Raw genomic sequence first — 16,722 nt, 5'->3', positions numbered from 1 at the left:
GGAATAGCAGGTCACAGTTTATCTTCTGAGACACTTCTTCTTCTGAGATTGAGCCAATCAGGGCTCCTGGGTTTTAGGGACATTTCTTTCTTGCCACACACAACATGACTTCAATTACACAGCGCTGCAACAAGAGATGCATCCGCCCCAGGAAACGAGCGGGGTGAGTAACGGCCCAGTGGACTCTCTGGGGAAATCAGCGCTCTGCCCCTTCCCTCAGGAAGTCCCTGGCCTACATTCCCGCAGCCTCTCCGGACAGCCGGACCGAACGCCGGAGGCACGGCTCCTTCCCGTGCGGCTCAGATTCACCGGTGTCAGAGACGAGCTCCGTGACCCTCCGCTGGCGACCGATATCTGTCGCCCCGAGAGTGGAGGCGTTAGCGCGCGTCCGCTCTGTGTCCCCTGGCGGGGGTGACAGATACAGATGGATAAAGCTATCAAGCAGATGTTGGAGTGCGCTCCTCTAAGCCGTGCCAAATTTAGAAAAGGGCAGCGAAGCCGCAGAGATTCTGTTTCCAGCACTCGTCCCCACGGACACACACATAAGCCCGCCACCAGCTGAGCAGCACATTACGGTTAGTCTTCAAGTGGCAGCTCCACCGGATCACAGCGATATTTATGCCGTATTTTAACATATTGTACAATGAAGATGCAAATAAATAAATGGGTGAACCTCGATGAAAAGAGTGGCGACGCACAAACGTATGCACTTCTCACTATATATGTGATGCACAGTGTAAATGCTCAAAGCCATAGCTACTAATAATTTGTCGAGAGTGAAGGGATGCGGTAGTTTTCATACATGAAAGATGAATATTACTGTGCATGTAGAATGTGCTGTCCAGAAGTCATTCTCAAATACCAATTTCAGCTTATGTGGGAGCAGTTATCAAGCATGTTATTCATGCACAAATGGATAATCACTAGACATTTCCCTTCAGTAAGGGGATTACCAGTCACTGTGGCTCAGAGCACCTCATCCAGCCTGCTGTGGGGCCAAGGTGGAGTGGCTGATAGTTCCAGAGCCTCATAATCTGATGATTTTCTAAAGAAGGCACACACAATAGAAAACTTGTAGTTTTGGATCTTTTATTTAGCAAATTCAGCGGATTGTGAATCTGAATAAGCCTTGGTTTTAGCTTAGAGGGAGACTTGGCTCTGTACGGCTGTGCATTCCCAGTAATACGGATGATTGCGTTCACAACCAGTACATCACCGAGGTCGAAATATTTGTTTGTCAGAAACACTTTAGCTTTTCAGACTCAGAAGTACAAATATAGTCTTTCCATTGACAAAGATAGAACGGATATAATGAACCTGGGTATAAGAATCATGGATAGAGATAGATAGATAGTGATGTTAACTTGGTTCTGAGAGTCATGGTGCTGTAATCATATCTCACTGACATGGGCTGAATGAAATGGAGGGGTGTTGTGTTAAGCAGCTGGAAGCAGGCATGCTCAGATACAGCAGCCCCAGAGCCCTTTCTGAAGGCAGGTATGAGACACCCTCCGCCTACGACCTGCAGAGGCTGATGTGGGTACGGAGTGTCCAACAGCAGCCTGGATGAGGTCAGACCCGGGATCTACATCGGAGACATGTAAGAGGACCCCCCACACGGCCATCTTCCCCTCGCACTACTGTGAGGCACACAGAACAGTCCGTACTCAGCAATACACTGCAAAGAAGGCCATCTTAACAAGTGTTTTAGTCTTGTATTGAGACTTTGGGTCAGTTTCACAGACACAGAATTAAGCTTAGTCCTAGAACTGAGTTGTATTTTGTTGAATCTCCATTCAAAATAGAATTTAGGCTGGGACTAGGCTTGATCTGTGTTTGTGAATCTGGGTTCAATCCCCAGCATCTCCAAGAGGAGTGTGATAATTCAATTTGGCAGCATAACTGAATCATATGCTGTAATTATTGGTTGAACAGCCAGGCAGTGTAGCATAATGGCTGGGGAACTCAAGTTTGTGACACCGAAAACAAGGTGCCCTTTAACAAGGAGCTGCTTCATTAAATATGCAGCACATACAGCTGTATAAATGGAGCTTATGTTTAAAAAATAATGTCTAATCTATGTAAGTCTGAAAAAAAAAAAAAAAAAACATGACCGGATGCCTATAATGTAAATGCAAGTCTATTTCAGGGCAGACACTGTTTATGAAACGATGGTGTGAACAAGCATGCTGTGAATAGTCTGCCTCTCCTTACCCAAGTCTTGAGTAAGAAGCAAAGCCACTATATGTATCATGCGAGTGTGAAGCCAGCGATGACAAATCTGCCTGCCGAATCTGTTCGTCAGGTGGGCAGCCAAGGACAAGAGAAAACTCCAGGCTCTCGGTATCACTCACGTCCTGAACGCCGCGGACGGAAAGTTCAATGTGTGCACAGGGGCCCATTTTTACAGGGACACCAGTATCACTTACCACGGAGTGGAGGCTTTCGACATGCCCTCCTTTGACCTGAGCCCCTTCTTCTACTCTTCAGCCCAGTTCATCAGGAACGCCTTGAGTACCCCCGAAGGTAAGGGCCTGGAGTCCTCCTGAACACACTCAGCGGGGCTCACAGTGAGCCCTTAGCTAGTGAACCAAGAAAAATAACCCTGGAGAAAACTTTGAGGAATAAAGATAAAAGATTGTTGTCTGATCTTTTCTTATCAGCTGGAACCTGCTCATTCCTTTGTATTGGGGGTTATTTATTCAGCTTATGGTGAGGTTAACCACGTTTTCTTACATCATCAACTACTACGAGACTCAAATTCTTTAAAAAAGATATAACAATTTGAGTAATGTTACCATGGTAAGTTGTATATGATAAATTGAGAAGATTTGCAAGGTGACATCCAAATCCCGCTAGATTCAAACCATTCTCTGAAATTACTGTGTATTATAGGTTGGCAGAAAACCTTACATGATAAAGTCGATTTCATACAGAACAGATCTCTTTTGAGGAGCTTGTATGTATCCTCCCATTATATTATTTTGAGGTCTTTAATGTCCCACTGTCTGAAATGTAAATACCAACCTCAATAGGAGATCAATGGACATGATAAGCAAGTTATGACATTTCTTTGGTTTGATAACAATGGTTCTGTTAATAAACACACAAATTCAGATTTATTTTTAATACAGCCGGTCTGTACATAGTTAATTTATTGTACTTTGTGTGTGTGTGTTTGTGTGGTCATAGAGTCTGGGATTCCCTATCAACTGTGTTGCAATCAGTGTTACATTACACAATAGTTTTGATTACGGTCTGACTTAATGTTTGAGCTCTCAAACACATACTCACCTTGGTTCAGTGCACATAATCCTTTATTTACAGAGCTGTTAATGAACACATAGCTTTTGCTGATCTGTTTTTCATCAGATAAATTGCTTACAGTAGGTGCTGAAGATTTTTTAAAATTATATATACAAGTTATAGCTGTAAAAAGGAGGCCAAATGACTATACCCATCCTCATAGGTCCTATAGATTACATTAACTTAGCAGAAGCTGTTATCTACATGCTAAATGTACATAGCAATCACTCTGTGTACCCTGTCTTATATCCATCTCAGAACTGTCTGCATAGGCTAAACGAAGAACAATCCCTATAAATGAGCAGAGCCCCAAACATAATCTCACACATGCAGTAATCTTCTCATAAGCTCAGACACTGGACAGCAAAACCTGTTAAAATGTGTTCCCGGGTGTAATTTGTGAACCGCTCTCTAGAATGCTCTTATCACGCGCGCAAATTTATTATTATTTTTTGGCAATTAAGTTTGTTGCCCACGAAAAAATAGTGATTATGTAGAGTTTATCTGGTATCAGACATGGCGGTGATAAAATATGCCTTTCTCCCTGAGATGGAGTCATTCCAGGGGCCTGCGTGTTTCTGAGCCGGCAGTAATCCCCAGCAGAAATATGCATCTTAATGAGACGCTATATTATCCGCTCCCGTGAGCCCTAATCCTTTGCCGCGATAAAAGACCAGGATTTTTTTTTCAGCTGCTTCTGTTAAAATTCTCCTTTTGCGCATTTACTGTACAGGCAGGAATTAAACATACTACTGTTTCATAAACTAGACTGCCAATATATATCAAAGTAGCAAAGGAGGAGAGAGAGATGGGTGAATAATACGTGTACCGTATATACTGTTCTGTCAGTGCCCTCCTTTTGAACTTGGAGTTGTGAATAGAATATTGAACACAGCAGGCGAAGAGGAGAAATCCTTCCTCTAAGCCAGATTTTGGGATCACCAAGTCCCTGAGTTGTAAATCTCTGGACCTGTTACAAGATGATTTTGTCTCAGGGGTTAGGGCTTTGGACCACAGTTAGAATAGCTTTGAATTCAATTCTAGCGATTTTCAAAGCAAGTTTAAAAATTGACAGAAAAAAAAAAAAAAAACAAATGGGGAAAATGGATTTTTGGATTAATTAAATTGGATTAGTATTTCTTGGTGGGATTGGTGTAAGCGGAATTGAGATGAAAAAAATTTATTTTGGAGAAGTTGATGGGGGAGAGTTGTGTGGGGGGGAGTGGGCTTTGTAGCAGCCTGTAATCGGATTGGGAGTAACTGAACCAGGGAGAGAATGAAAGTAGAAGTTGACCCTAACCCCCCCCCCCCCCCCAGCCCTTTTTTTTTTTTTTTTTTTAACAAAAACTTGCTGCAAGTTAACTCGGCTTCAAAGTTGAAGCCCCCTTACACTGGAGCATTCACAGCTGCAATAACCTGAATTACCCGGTGTGACTGTTCCCAGGCTAACGCTTAAAGCTGCGAATTTACCCAGAATGCCAAGCCATTGGCGCACACACAGTTCAGTTATATTGCAGCCATGGCCTTCAGTGCATCATTACTTTCTGTCCCAACAGTGAAGGATACGGGAGCTTCCTGGGAGGATTTTAGCTGAAAAGATTTAGCCCAGTAGATGCTTTTTCTTATTCCAGTTTTTAAGAAACATGTATTTTCAGAGCATGCAAGTTCAGAGCAAGATCCTTCTTTTTTTAATCCTTTTACGTTTTGCCCGTGAACACATTTCGTTAGAAATTCTGAGGGATCTGCAGGAGTTTTTTCCTAATAAAGTGCTCACTGAGTGTACATATTTCCCCCAGGTCTGCCTGACCAGTGGGGTGCCATTTTGTTTGCTCACAGGCAAAGTCTTCGTCCACTGTGCGATGGGACTCAGCCGCTCGTCCACACTGGTGCTGGCCTACCTGATGATCCACGAGAACATGAACTTGGTGGAGGCCATCAAGGCTGTCGCGGAGAACAGGAACATCAGTCCCAACTCTGGCTTCCTGGAGCAACTCCGTGACCTCGACCAGAGGCTCTACTGCCTGGGGAAGTAATGACCCTCTTTGTACTTACACTTCCCAGGCATGACTGCTGTCAGTTTTGGCTCCCCGGTGGAATGACCTTCCCGTGGAGGTCAGAACAGCAGAGACTGTGACCACCTTCAGGCACAGACTGAAGGCTCATCTCCCTGCATCTCTGTAATTTCTAATTAGTTTAGTCCCATGTAAATTGTTCATCGTAATTCAACACACATGTATACATCACACATGTATACTTGTTTTATTATTACTGCAAGCTTTACATTTGCCAGGACTGTTTTATTGCTGCTTTTGTTTGTTTTGTTTTTCTCAACAGGTTACTGTACAGGGCCCAAGTTCTTATCTACACTCACTGAACAATGTATTAGGTAGACCTGTACACCAGCTTGTTAATGCAAATATTTCATCAGCCAAAGATGTGGAAGCAACTGAATGCACAGAAGTATGCAGACATGGTCAAGAGGTTCAGCTGTTTTTCAGACCAAATGTCAGAAGAAATGTGCTCTAAGTGGAATGATTGTTGCAAGATAGGGTGGTTTGAATATCTCAGAAACTACTGATCGCCTCGGATTTTCTTGCACAACTGTCTCTAGAGTTTGCATGGTGAGAAATGAATAAACACCCACTGAGCAGCAGTCCTGATGGCAAAAACACCTTCTTAATGAGAGGTCAAAGGGAAAAGGCCAGAAGGTGACAGGAAGGTGACAGTAATGCAAATAACCACACATTACAACAGTGGTATGCAGAAGAGCATCTCTGAACACACAACACACCTCTTAAGTGGATAGGCTACAGCAGCAGAAGACCTACAAGTAAAAAATTAAATAAAATCTAATAAATACCTAATAAAGTGCTCACTGAGTGCATGTGGTCATTTCTATCACTTGGAACCGTACTTCCCACAGGGCACTTGTACCAGCTTATGCACTTTGTTGTATGTCGGATAATGTAATGTGATCAGTAGCCAGGACAGAATGATAACCTCCTTTGACATAAGTCTCTTGTCAGGTTGCCTACAGGAAGTGCGATCCTGATATAGATGTAGATATCCTCAAAAGATAGGCGACAGTCAATATTCATTGTTTCATTTCAAATCCAATGTGCTGGAGTACAGAGCCAAAAGAACAGAAACTACATCCAAATACCTATAGACTGCACTGCATATACCATGTACAGTATTGTCAGTATGGGTTTAGCGTAAGTCTATTCTAGAATTGTCAGGATGGATTTAGTGCAAGTCTATTTTTGAATATGTAATGTATACTGCAACATGCATTGTCAGTCTAGATTTAGTGCAAGTCTCTTTTAGAATACATCCCATGCATTGTCAGTACAGATTTAGTACATGGAACAATCTCAGCCTTATTGCAAGTACCCTTTTATTGATTTCATAAAACATCATTCACTTGGAGCCTCTGGGCCTCTCGTGCTTCTGCAGCAGCAGTCTGCCAAGGAGGTCCCTGAATTACTCTCAATTAGAGGAGAACATCTGGATACTGCGAGGAGTATGCTACAGCAACACCTGCTATTCCGCACAAGGCCTCTCAGCCTGTGAACCTTCAGACAGCGAAAACACAGCCACCCCAGCAGCCTTTCTGGACTCTCAGCTGCTTGCTCAGATGACAAAATGCCTTTGTAGCTGGAAGGCGTATAATTATCACTGAATTGAAAGAGGCTAACAGTCTCCAAAAATACTACTGGGGCTGGCTGTTACCACCCACCCTCGCCTGAAACAGAAGCAGACTGCACTGGGGGAAGAGGGAAAGTTCAGAAAGCTGCAAGTAAGTGCAGAGTGCCATTTGGAAACCCAAACTTGTTGATTTACTGTGCCTGGAAACACGATCCGTGTGGGTTTCAGGCGCAATGAACTTCTGGGCAATGAAACGTAACACAGATCTGCACACTGTTCAATTCAGGATGGAGTTAAGCTCTTAGGTTGAAGGTTGAAGGTTTAGTTCGAGCTTGAAAAAGTATATTCCCATCTCCATCGCACAGCAAATGGACCACAGCGCAGTCTGAGCCTCTGGCTCTTGGTGAAGTATTTGGCACTTCAATGCAAAGAGCGTAAGACCAACCGGTTTATTCTAAGGGGCGCTTAGAGAATGGGAAAAATTCCCATGAAAAATCATCTTGCCAAAATGTTGTTTTGTGTTATTATTATAAAGCTATACCACAATAATCAGAAAATTATTTTTGTGGTGCTACAATGGAGCTCATCTCTTCTTCCACACCCTTTTGGAATACACTATTTTTAGTGCAAGGTATTTGGTCACATCTTTCTCCAATAATAGCAAGCTGCTAGCCAGGAACGACAACAATTCAAGAAACATTTTTAGTCTTCTCAGAGGATGTATGCCAAGAGCAGACAGCGAGCACACAGAACTGGAGAGAGGTAGGGAACCTTGCCAGTCAGATTAACGCATCAAGTCAAGCATTTCCATGGTTGGAAAACCTCTAGTGCCTTCAGAAGCATTCAGACTGGATGTGAGCACAGGACGCCACCCACCTCAGATCTACAGCACCTCCTGCTGAAGACCAGGCACTGCACTGGACCCGTCAGCGAGGTCTGGCACGGTGTGTACATCGGAGACGCGTGCGTAGCCGGGGCGGGGCGGGGCGAAGACGGAGCGTCGCGTCACATTTGTATGCAAATAGAACGTCCACAGGAGACTATTCATTATCCACCCGGTTACAGCTGGACGCACAGGTGTTCTGTGGGACACATGCTAACGGCCAGCTGGCCAGGGCGGCTCACACAGTCCCAGTGCCACCAGACACACACACACACACACACACACACACACACACACACACACACACACACACAAATAATGGCTGGAAATCAAGGACATTGACATCTCACTATGCCAGCACTGGCAACTGCATTGTGATTAATTTTAAGTCAAAAATAAACCTATCAATTATGGAAATATTTTCATAGTTTAAGCTTTTCACATCACTTCCAAGTGCCATAATGTGTGAAGTAAAAATGTTTGCTTAGGTCCACAGCCCAGAACAAGGCTCTGCTGTGGAGCCTGGGGATCACCCAGGTTGTGAATGCTGCAGATGGGCCACATCACATTGACACCGGGGCCAGCTTCTACTCAGACATGGCTGTCCGCCATTATGGCGTGGACGCCCCTGACAACCGGGACTTTGACCTCAGCCCCTTCTCCTGTCTGACTACAGAATGAAAGAGGCACTGTCCAAAAATGGCAAGTAGACAATTACAAATCCACTCCCTGTTGTAAAATCCAGCTATGACCAGCTTGAAATGACCAGCTACCAGCATTTTTAAAACGTAGCTGAAGTCGGTCAAACCATGTTGAGCATGGAGCTGCTCAGAACAGGGCTCAAGCAGGGCTCTGGGCTCTTCAGCAGAACCTATTTACAACAAAAGTGTAGGATTCACTTAGCATATTATTCTGCAATCACAAGACTATAAATTTACTTCACAATGAGACCCTGTGAAGCTTCAGCCAAAATTCTTTCCCCTATTGGAGAGAGGGAGGGGAAAAAGAATCAGGTCATCCTTTGAAGGGAGAGATAACAGAACAAGTCGAGACTGGCTTATAAAAAAAAAAAGATCTCAAGAGTGAAGCAATACAAGGAACCCGACATAACAATAAAAAGAATCGGATATCACAGGTCTAATGATTTTACCGTCAGGGTGAATGAAAACCAAGCCAGATGAGATTGGAAAAGACTGGCTGGAGGTCCAAATCTTGAAATAGTAGGCTACACGTTCCATTTTCATATTTCAGAGCCCAAAATGCAATCGTTATCTTCACATTTTGCACTTCACAAATCTAGCCATTTAGAATTCGCAATATGGAGCAACAGCGTTCTGAACAACGTTTTCAAGCTTTGTGCATCACGCCGGCCTCCCTCAATTACACCGCCCTGGACAAGGAGGGGAGATTTCACCGATGGGAAGGTTTCAGAGGGAATAATGGCGGTACTGTGAATAGGAGCGGGAAGCACGTTCCCATGGGACACGATGCAGTCACTCTGCCCTGACAGCGTCTCTTGTCAAGGCTATTATGTGTCACAAAACGGGGAAATGATGAGTGACACAGCAACACGAAGTTAGCCGCGCCACTCTAGACTTCTGCTAGCAGATTCAGCCGATGTTACACAAGGGCTAGGCTTTTGCGAGCGGATAAAGATCTCTTACCTTCTAATAACTTGAAAGTAACGCCCGCTTAATGTTTTTAAGTTTTATCCTTTCAACAAAACAGGGATTTGTGAACTTAGTTGGGGGAGATGTATGCCAGAGAAATCACTTACAGACTGGCAGGATCTCCTGAATATAGGTTTATTTATCCTCCAACTGACAGCTGGATCATCTGTGCTCCCAGTGAAAGCTGCGGAGGGTAAATGGCACAGCCCTTCACATCAGCAGTACTGCGGTTAGAGCTCCGAGATGCACGTTTATGAAGAGACAGGCCTCTATACAGAATTGCTAACACAGACTGCAGTTTGGCCGAAACTCAAATGATGCCATAAAACTGTTCTAATCTAATCCTCCAGTGTCCCTTTTGCAAAACGGTAGTGCTGGGTTGAGTTTGGAGTGATGTTCCACTATGCCACTAGGGTAAGGATATGATTTTTCCATCAATTATACGTGTAACACAATAACAAAGTACTTAAACAGGTATACATTTTGAAAGCCTTCCATAATCCATTCTGCTGGATGCTTATTTTGATGAAAGCACTTACTTTTAATTATAAACTAATGACTTTCAGCAAAATCACACCTTTGGGTTTGGAAGACTCTTGACAATAGGGAATCGTTGCTAGTCTTACTGCATCACCAGAAAGCCCATTATACTCCAACAGTTAGGGAAATGTAAGAATTGAGCCTTGTGCACACTTCTGCTTTCAATGCACAGAATGTAAATGGCACTACTACCTTTGTTCCTTTTTCAGAAAAAAAGAAGAAAGTTTGGTTCAATAAACCGGGCTGGAAGGATCCACAACACAAAAAGTCTCAATCACCACATACTACAACTCCCAAAAACTCAATTGTATCGCTGGGGGAATAAAATATGATTGTCAAAGTTCAGAAAAATAAATGGCCACATTTTCACCCGTATCAGTTTGTTTCAGTTTTTTACCACTTTTTTCACATAATTGCGGTCACTTAGGATCATTCGTAGCTAAATTATTCAGTGGGAATCTGAATGCAATTTCTTAATTTTGGTTCAATTTACTTGTATTTTTGCCAAGGCAAAGAATCAAAGTGATAATATCGAATCATCTCGCCAGCTTTCAAAATGCAAATGCATCTGGCTGGACAGGCGTCTTACATTAAGTAAGCCCGTGTTTAGGGTGGCACCATTAACCTGGATTCATGATTGGATTGAACTTGCATAGCCTGGAATGCGATACAGTGATATCTAAAAAGCACTGCGAACAGTAAAATATCGAACGGGTCATAGGAACGGTGAAGACTTCACCAGCGGGAGAGCTGAGGAGAATATAATGAAGAGCACTGCGTTTCATCTGTCTGTAGCCGCCCCGCTCTCTGCAGGGGAAGCACCGGAGCTGCTCCAATTACAGGTGAAACGGCTGAGCTTGCAGTACGCCGGCACACCAACGCTCATAAACCACCACCACCACGCAAACATGCACAAACCCCACACCGACAATCATTCCACCATCGTACCAGGCATCCCAAAAACCCCACACAGACCATCACTCAACCATCTCATCGGACATCCCAAAAACCCATCAGAAACGAGTACACAAACGCTCATAAACCAACACGCAAACCCCGCACCGACAATCATTCCACCATCTCACCAGGCATCCCAAAAACCCGTCAGAAATAAGCACACAAACACTCATAAACAACCACCACGCAAACCCCACACTGACACAGACCATCACTCAACCATCTCACCAGGCATCCCAAAAACCCGTCAAACAAGTGTGATTTAATCACAAGCTACGTAACTGTACCCCCCCCCGCCCCATAGTGAAAGCCACATGTTTGGCTAACAAAAAAAACAATACTGATATGGTTCATCATAATTTATTTTAGGCTAAAATGTACAGCATTTTTAAGTGACTGACTAAGAAGATAACTCATAAATACAAGACTGTCATTCTGTCCTATTTTGTACACATAGCCAGGTTTCCCCTCTTTCCTACCAGCCACTCTGTACAAGTACAAAGGCTACAAAAAAGCAATATAAACAGACACAAATACAATTTGCTTTTTACATGCAATTTGTTAGCTTAGTTTGGTCTATTCACAGGCTACTGCTCTACACTTTTGTAAAATATAAATCCAACGTTTTATAAAGATAGAAAACAAATCTACAGATGGAATGAAAGTGTAAATTTAAAGTCATTTTCATAAAATAGCAACTTTGGACTAATTTACGCATGTTTTATTATTATTATTATTATTATTTATTATTATTATTATTATTATTATTATTAACTTTTTAAATTCTGCCACATTTCTGGACAAGCACTTTTTGAAATGTTTTAGAATTGTTTGGGTACAAACACAGATACAATATGCTTCATCATTTAGACAGAAATCAGTCTGCATTATAAAACAGAAAGCTGCCTCATTTAAGGAAATTTGATACAAAAAGTTCAGAATTATACACATTTCGCAATAAAACCTTTCAGACTTAACAACTGAAACAGGACTAAGTTTACAATTTTTACAGTATTAGAATTAACAAAAATAGAGTTTAATCTTTCTCCCATTACAGGGAACCCTAATGAAGGCCATACAGTTTTAAAATGGCTTGCTATTAAGCACAACACTTGTACAGTACTACTTAATGCACTGTCACTAACAAAGACATCATAGCATGCTCAGTGTCACTTTACAAAAAAATAAAACAAAATTGTACAATAATTTAAATATACAAAGGCATAAGTATAGTACAAACTAGATTTCAGTTCTGTTGGACAGGTACACTGAAAAGGCTCTAATGTCCAATTGGATAGCTGCAGCAGGCACATTAAATGGCTCCATTGGATAGGCTGCTACTACACTGCAGTCCCAGAGCTCGAGTCTGATCTGACCGTAGCTCAGGATAACGGACTGCACTCGTTACTGGAGATTAACATTAATCGAGTAAATCTTTGTTTTCATGACGTAAGGCTTCCCGTTATTGGGAAAAAAGCTCAAATTTTCTTGCTCCAAAAAAAAAAATTTTTTTTTTCTTTTTTGCATTCTTACCAAGTGCTGGTTTCTCAAAAAGGAACGGAAACAGAACAAGTATAGACAAACAAAAGGGAAAGTATTCCAGGCAAAAAATAAAAATAAAGAAAAAAGAAAAGAAAAATGTGTGCGTTTTCCAGGCGATACGCACGTCGGTGGCGAGCTCAGCGCCTCATAAACGGCCCGTTCAGGGACTGCTTGGACATGCCCGTGTTCATGTAGCCGTGGTGACCGGCCGGGGTGTACATCATGTTGCCGTGGGGCGGAGCCTGCATGCTCTGCTGGCCGTACGGCTGTGTGCCCATCATCCCCATCTGCATAGAGTACTGCTGGGACTGGTTCATGTAGGCGGCGTGGTTGCCGTGGTAGCCGCTGTTCATCATGGGCTGGCTCATGCGGTAGGTGTTCATGGGGTTGAGCGGCGCTATGTTCATGTTCATGGAGTTGACGTTGTAGGCGGGCGCGGGCATCAGGTTGACGCCCATGTTCATGCGTGGCATGGCCAGGGCCCGGGCGGGGGCCTGCATGGGGACGGCCTGGGGGCCCCGCCCGTACACCTGCTGCTGGTGGTGGGACAGCGGCGCGGACTTGGCCCTCATGGAGACGTGGCTCTTGGCGGCCATCTGCGTCTGCAGCCTCTGTGAGGGCGGCAGGCCCATGCCGGGGGCGGCCATGTTGCGCTGCAGCATCATGGGGGGCGGGGTGAGGTTGGGGGGCGGCGTCATGGTGGCCTGCGTCTGCGGGCCCCCGGGAACGCCGTGCGCGGACTGGGGCAGAGACACCAGGCCCGAGCCGCCCAGCTGGGAGGGCAGCGACACGCCGTTGGCGTAGGACGTGATGGGGTGCGAGGGCGAGTGGTTGAAGGGCAGAGGGTGCTCCATCAGGGTGTTGGTGAGCTGCTGCAGCTTGGCCAGGCTGAAGGTGGCCGAGGGCTGGGAGTAGGGGCCCCCGCCGCCCCCGTACTCGCCCTGGCTCATGCGCTCGTAGATGCCCAGGTTGGGGTTGCCCGACTCGGGGATGTCGGCCAGCTGCATGGGTGAGGAGAAGTTGGCGGGCATGGCGCACTGGGCCAGCTGCTGCTGCTGGTGCTGCGGGTGGGGGTGGGGGTGGGGGTGCTGGTGTGGGTGTGGGTGGGGGTGGGGGTGGGGGTGTGGGTGAGGGTGAGGGTGAGGGTGAGGGTGAGGGTGAGGGTGCTGGTGTTGGTGCTGGGGCCCGGGGCCGTGCTGTCCGATGCTGGGAGGCCTCTCCGCCACGCAGCCCTGAGGGGACTTGACGCCGCAGTTCTGCGGCGAGCTCAGGCCTCCCTGCTGCAGCAGGCCGCAGCCCCCGGTGACGTTGGCCATCTGCTGGGTGACGGCGCAGCTGCTCTGCGCAAGGCCGCTGTAGGAGCAGCTGTTCTGGGACGAGCCCGGCCCGCAGATGCTGCCGCCCAGCGCCGAGTCGTAGCTGCTGGGGTTCTCGTAGTTCTCCGTGGTGCTCTCGATGCTGCCCAGGTCGCTGAAGCCGCTGTCCACCACCTGCTGGGAGTGGTCCGACACCGAGGGCACGTCCATCATGGGCGAGGTCTCCATGTTGTGGAGCGAGGGGACCGAGATGGCGGTCTGGCCCGGGCTGATCTGCGCGTAGCCGCTCTCCAGCACCGACACACCGGGGCTGCTCACCGACCGCACCGACTGGCTGGGGTGCGAGTGCACGGACGACAGCGGGCTGCTGTGGTCCGACTGCGGGCAGTCGTCCAGAGGGGCCATGGGGGGGCTCTGGTCCAGGTGGGCATAGCTCTGCAGGCTGCGGCAGGCCTCCTGCGTCTCCGCGCAGTCCTGGAAGCCGGCCTCCTGCTCGGCCTCCTGGGTGAGCGACTGCACGGCCTGCACCGTCTCCGTGTCCATCTCCGGGCAGAGCGGCCGCTCCTCCTTCTCCACGGGGCTGGGGGGTTGCGCCTCCTTCTGGAGGAGGCCCGGGACGTTCTCCTCGTCGGACTCGGACTCGTCGGGCCGGCCCGTGTCAGCGGGGCACTCGGGGGCGTGCGTGGGGGCGTCGGGGGCGAACGGTCCCGCCTGGCTGGGCACGGGGTCTGCGGGGCTGGCCTCTCGCTCGCCGGGGCCGTCCAGGTCTAAAAAAGCCACCGGGTCGTCGGGCTTGTCCTCCGGGGGCTCGTCCGGCCCCCCGGCCTTCACGGGCTCCGAAACGTCAGCGTGGCCCTCGTCTTCGTCGTCTGCGTCATGGTCCTCCACGTGCACCGGCTCTTCCTCCTCTTCCTCCTCCTCTTCCTGCTCCACCAGTCCCCCTCCGTGCCCCTTTTCCTCGCAGGCCGTTTCCTTGTCCTCCCGCTCATCCTCCTCTTCTTCCTCCTCCTCCTCCTCCTCCTCTTCCTCTTCTTCCTCCTCGGCAGGGTCCGGGGCCTCGGGGTCCTGGCTCTCCTCGTGGCTGAAGGAGTCGTCGGGGGACCCCAGCTTGTGGAAGAGCTCGTCCCGCTTCCTGGCCGGGGGCTCGACGGGGCTCTGGGACTCGGAGAGGAGCTGGTCCAGCTCATCCTCCAGGGGCTCCGGGTCCCTGCCGGCCTCGCTGTCCTCCTCGGTGATGGCGGGGGCCTTCTCCTGGCCCTCCTGCGGCTCCTCGGCCGGGATCTGGTGGTCGGCCTCCAGAGGGGTCTCGGGCGGGGTGTAGAGGTTGAGCTTGAAGCCCATTTTGCGCTCCTTCTTCAGCCGCCATTTTGGCGGGCCGCGCTTCACGCCTTTGGGCCAGCCCTTCTTCCGCTTCACGGGCCGGGGATTGTCCGTCTTCTTCTGGAGCCCGAAGGAGGCTGCAAGGGGCAGAACATTTTAACGTTACAATCGGTTAACATCCACTCAACCAGCAGAGTAACTGGACTGTTAAGGAACTGGACATACAACTGAGGGTGTTGGTTTGTGTGTGCCCGACAGCGAGGCACTTAGCCTGAGTCGCTTCAGTAAATATCCATCTGTATCAACTAGCTAATTGCCTTAAAATGCTGACATTTTGGATCACGAAATGTTATGAAATGAGATGCGGTGATGGTCACAAGCTCAATTTTGTTCACAGGCTCAGTTGTTTAAGCTTTACAAAATCTTTTAAATAGAATCTTGTGTCAATGAATTCACTTTTATTTTCATCCCATTTAACAACATCAACTTGGATAGTGCAAGCAATTACCTCAGAAATGACAAACCATGCCCAACCCTGTTCCTGGAGATCCAGCATCCTGTAGATTGTCATATCAACCCAAATTTGGCACACCCGATTGTACCAATTAGCAGATCAGTGAGATCTCCAGCTTTTGAATGAGGTGTGCTTCGTTAGGGTTGAAGTATAAACCTACAGGACAGCAAAGCTCCAGGAACAGGGTTGGGCAGCCCTGCTGTAGGCGCTACGTGATATTCTGTTGTAACGTGAACAGATTTACATGAACAATGACCTTTTATTTTCTCATCCGTAGCGTCCTTCGCTCCGCGTCTGCGATTGTCGGTGTCCTCCTCGTCTTTCACCACCCTCTGGCGGCCACGGCGCCTCTTCACCGGCACAGGGCTACGCTCAACCTCTTCCTCTTCATCCTCCTCCTCCTCCTCATCCTCGGTCTCGCCCATCCTGCAGGTGCGCTCCAGCAGAGGCATGGGCCGCTCGTCCTCCTCTTCCTCCTCCTCGGAGTGGTCGAAGGGCTCGTTCAGCACCTCCGTGGTTTCCGAGATGGTTTCCGTGGTGACGCTGCTGTTGATCCTCTTCCTCTTCCTGCCTCTCTTCCTCCTCAGAACCACGGTTCTCTGAAACAACGCAGAAAGAAAACGACACGCTTAACACAGCGCTGTACCAACGCAAACCTCACCAGTCTCAGAAAGCCCCGTTTTGCCTCCTTTTAAGAATTGAAAACCAAGCAAAAAAGCTTACAATTCTGACTGAGAGCAAACAAGTCCCGGGATAGCAAACCACATTCTAAACGGTTTGTGTTGCGAGAAAAATAAACGTTCGATGTCTTGATGTCGACCACAATGCCCAAACGGTCCTCTCCCCGGCAGACTGTTGCCTGGTTTTGAAAGCCACAAATGAAGCATGCAGGCTCACTCTCACCACAGCTGTTTCCTACAGAGCCTCTACTATAACTCAGTGAATCTGTCACAAGACATTACGTACACTGTAATTACACATTCCCATATACAGAAAGGAACACATACATTAGGAAGTTTTATATGC

General features: G+C 47.2%; 3 protein-coding genes across 6 annotated transcripts in view; 2 read left to right on the top strand and 1 right to left on the bottom strand.

The window, feature by feature from the left end:
• Positions 1–1,456: 1,456 nt before the first annotated feature.
• Positions 1,457–6,071, top strand: LOC133114921 (dual specificity protein phosphatase 13B-like). The gene is given in 4 exon segments (XM_061224616.1): positions 1,457–1,536; positions 1,538–1,600; positions 2,306–2,526; positions 5,143–6,071. Coding segments are annotated over 4 exon segments (561 nt in total). The 3' UTR covers positions 5,340–6,071.
• A 439-nt stretch (positions 6,072–6,510) lies between these two features.
• Positions 6,511–8,518, top strand: LOC133114911 (dual specificity protein phosphatase 13B-like). The gene is made up of 3 exons (XM_061224606.1): positions 6,511–6,521; positions 7,783–7,917; positions 8,326–8,518. Exons 1-3 carry the CDS (start codon positions 6,511–6,513, stop codon positions 8,516–8,518), a joined length of 339 nt encoding a protein of 112 aa, XP_061080590.1.
• Positions 8,519–11,348: 2,830 nt separating this feature from the next.
• The window catches only part of LOC133121738 (histone acetyltransferase KAT6B-like), a 39,942-nt gene continuing 34,568 nt past the window's right edge, over positions 11,349–16,722 (bottom strand). For all 4 annotated transcript variants that reach the window (XM_061231164.1, XM_061231163.1, XM_061231166.1 and 1 more), the window contains exons 16-17: positions 15,953–16,295; positions 11,349–15,319 (exon numbers count right to left, since the gene is read on the bottom strand). In XM_061231164.1, coding sequence (XP_061087148.1) covers positions 12,684–15,319; positions 15,953–16,295 — 2,979 coding nt within the window. In that variant the 3' untranslated portion in view covers positions 11,349–12,683. The remainder of the gene's footprint in view (positions 15,320–15,952; positions 16,296–16,722) is intronic.

Source organism: Conger conger, chromosome 2, assembly GCF_963514075.1.
Source record: "Conger conger chromosome 2, fConCon1.1, whole genome shotgun sequence".
In the NCBI taxonomy this organism is placed as follows: domain Eukaryota; kingdom Metazoa; phylum Chordata; class Actinopteri; order Anguilliformes; family Congridae; genus Conger; species Conger conger.
The sequence above is the reverse complement of the archived record's forward strand: the minus strand, read 5'-3'. Positions and strand labels throughout refer to the sequence as shown.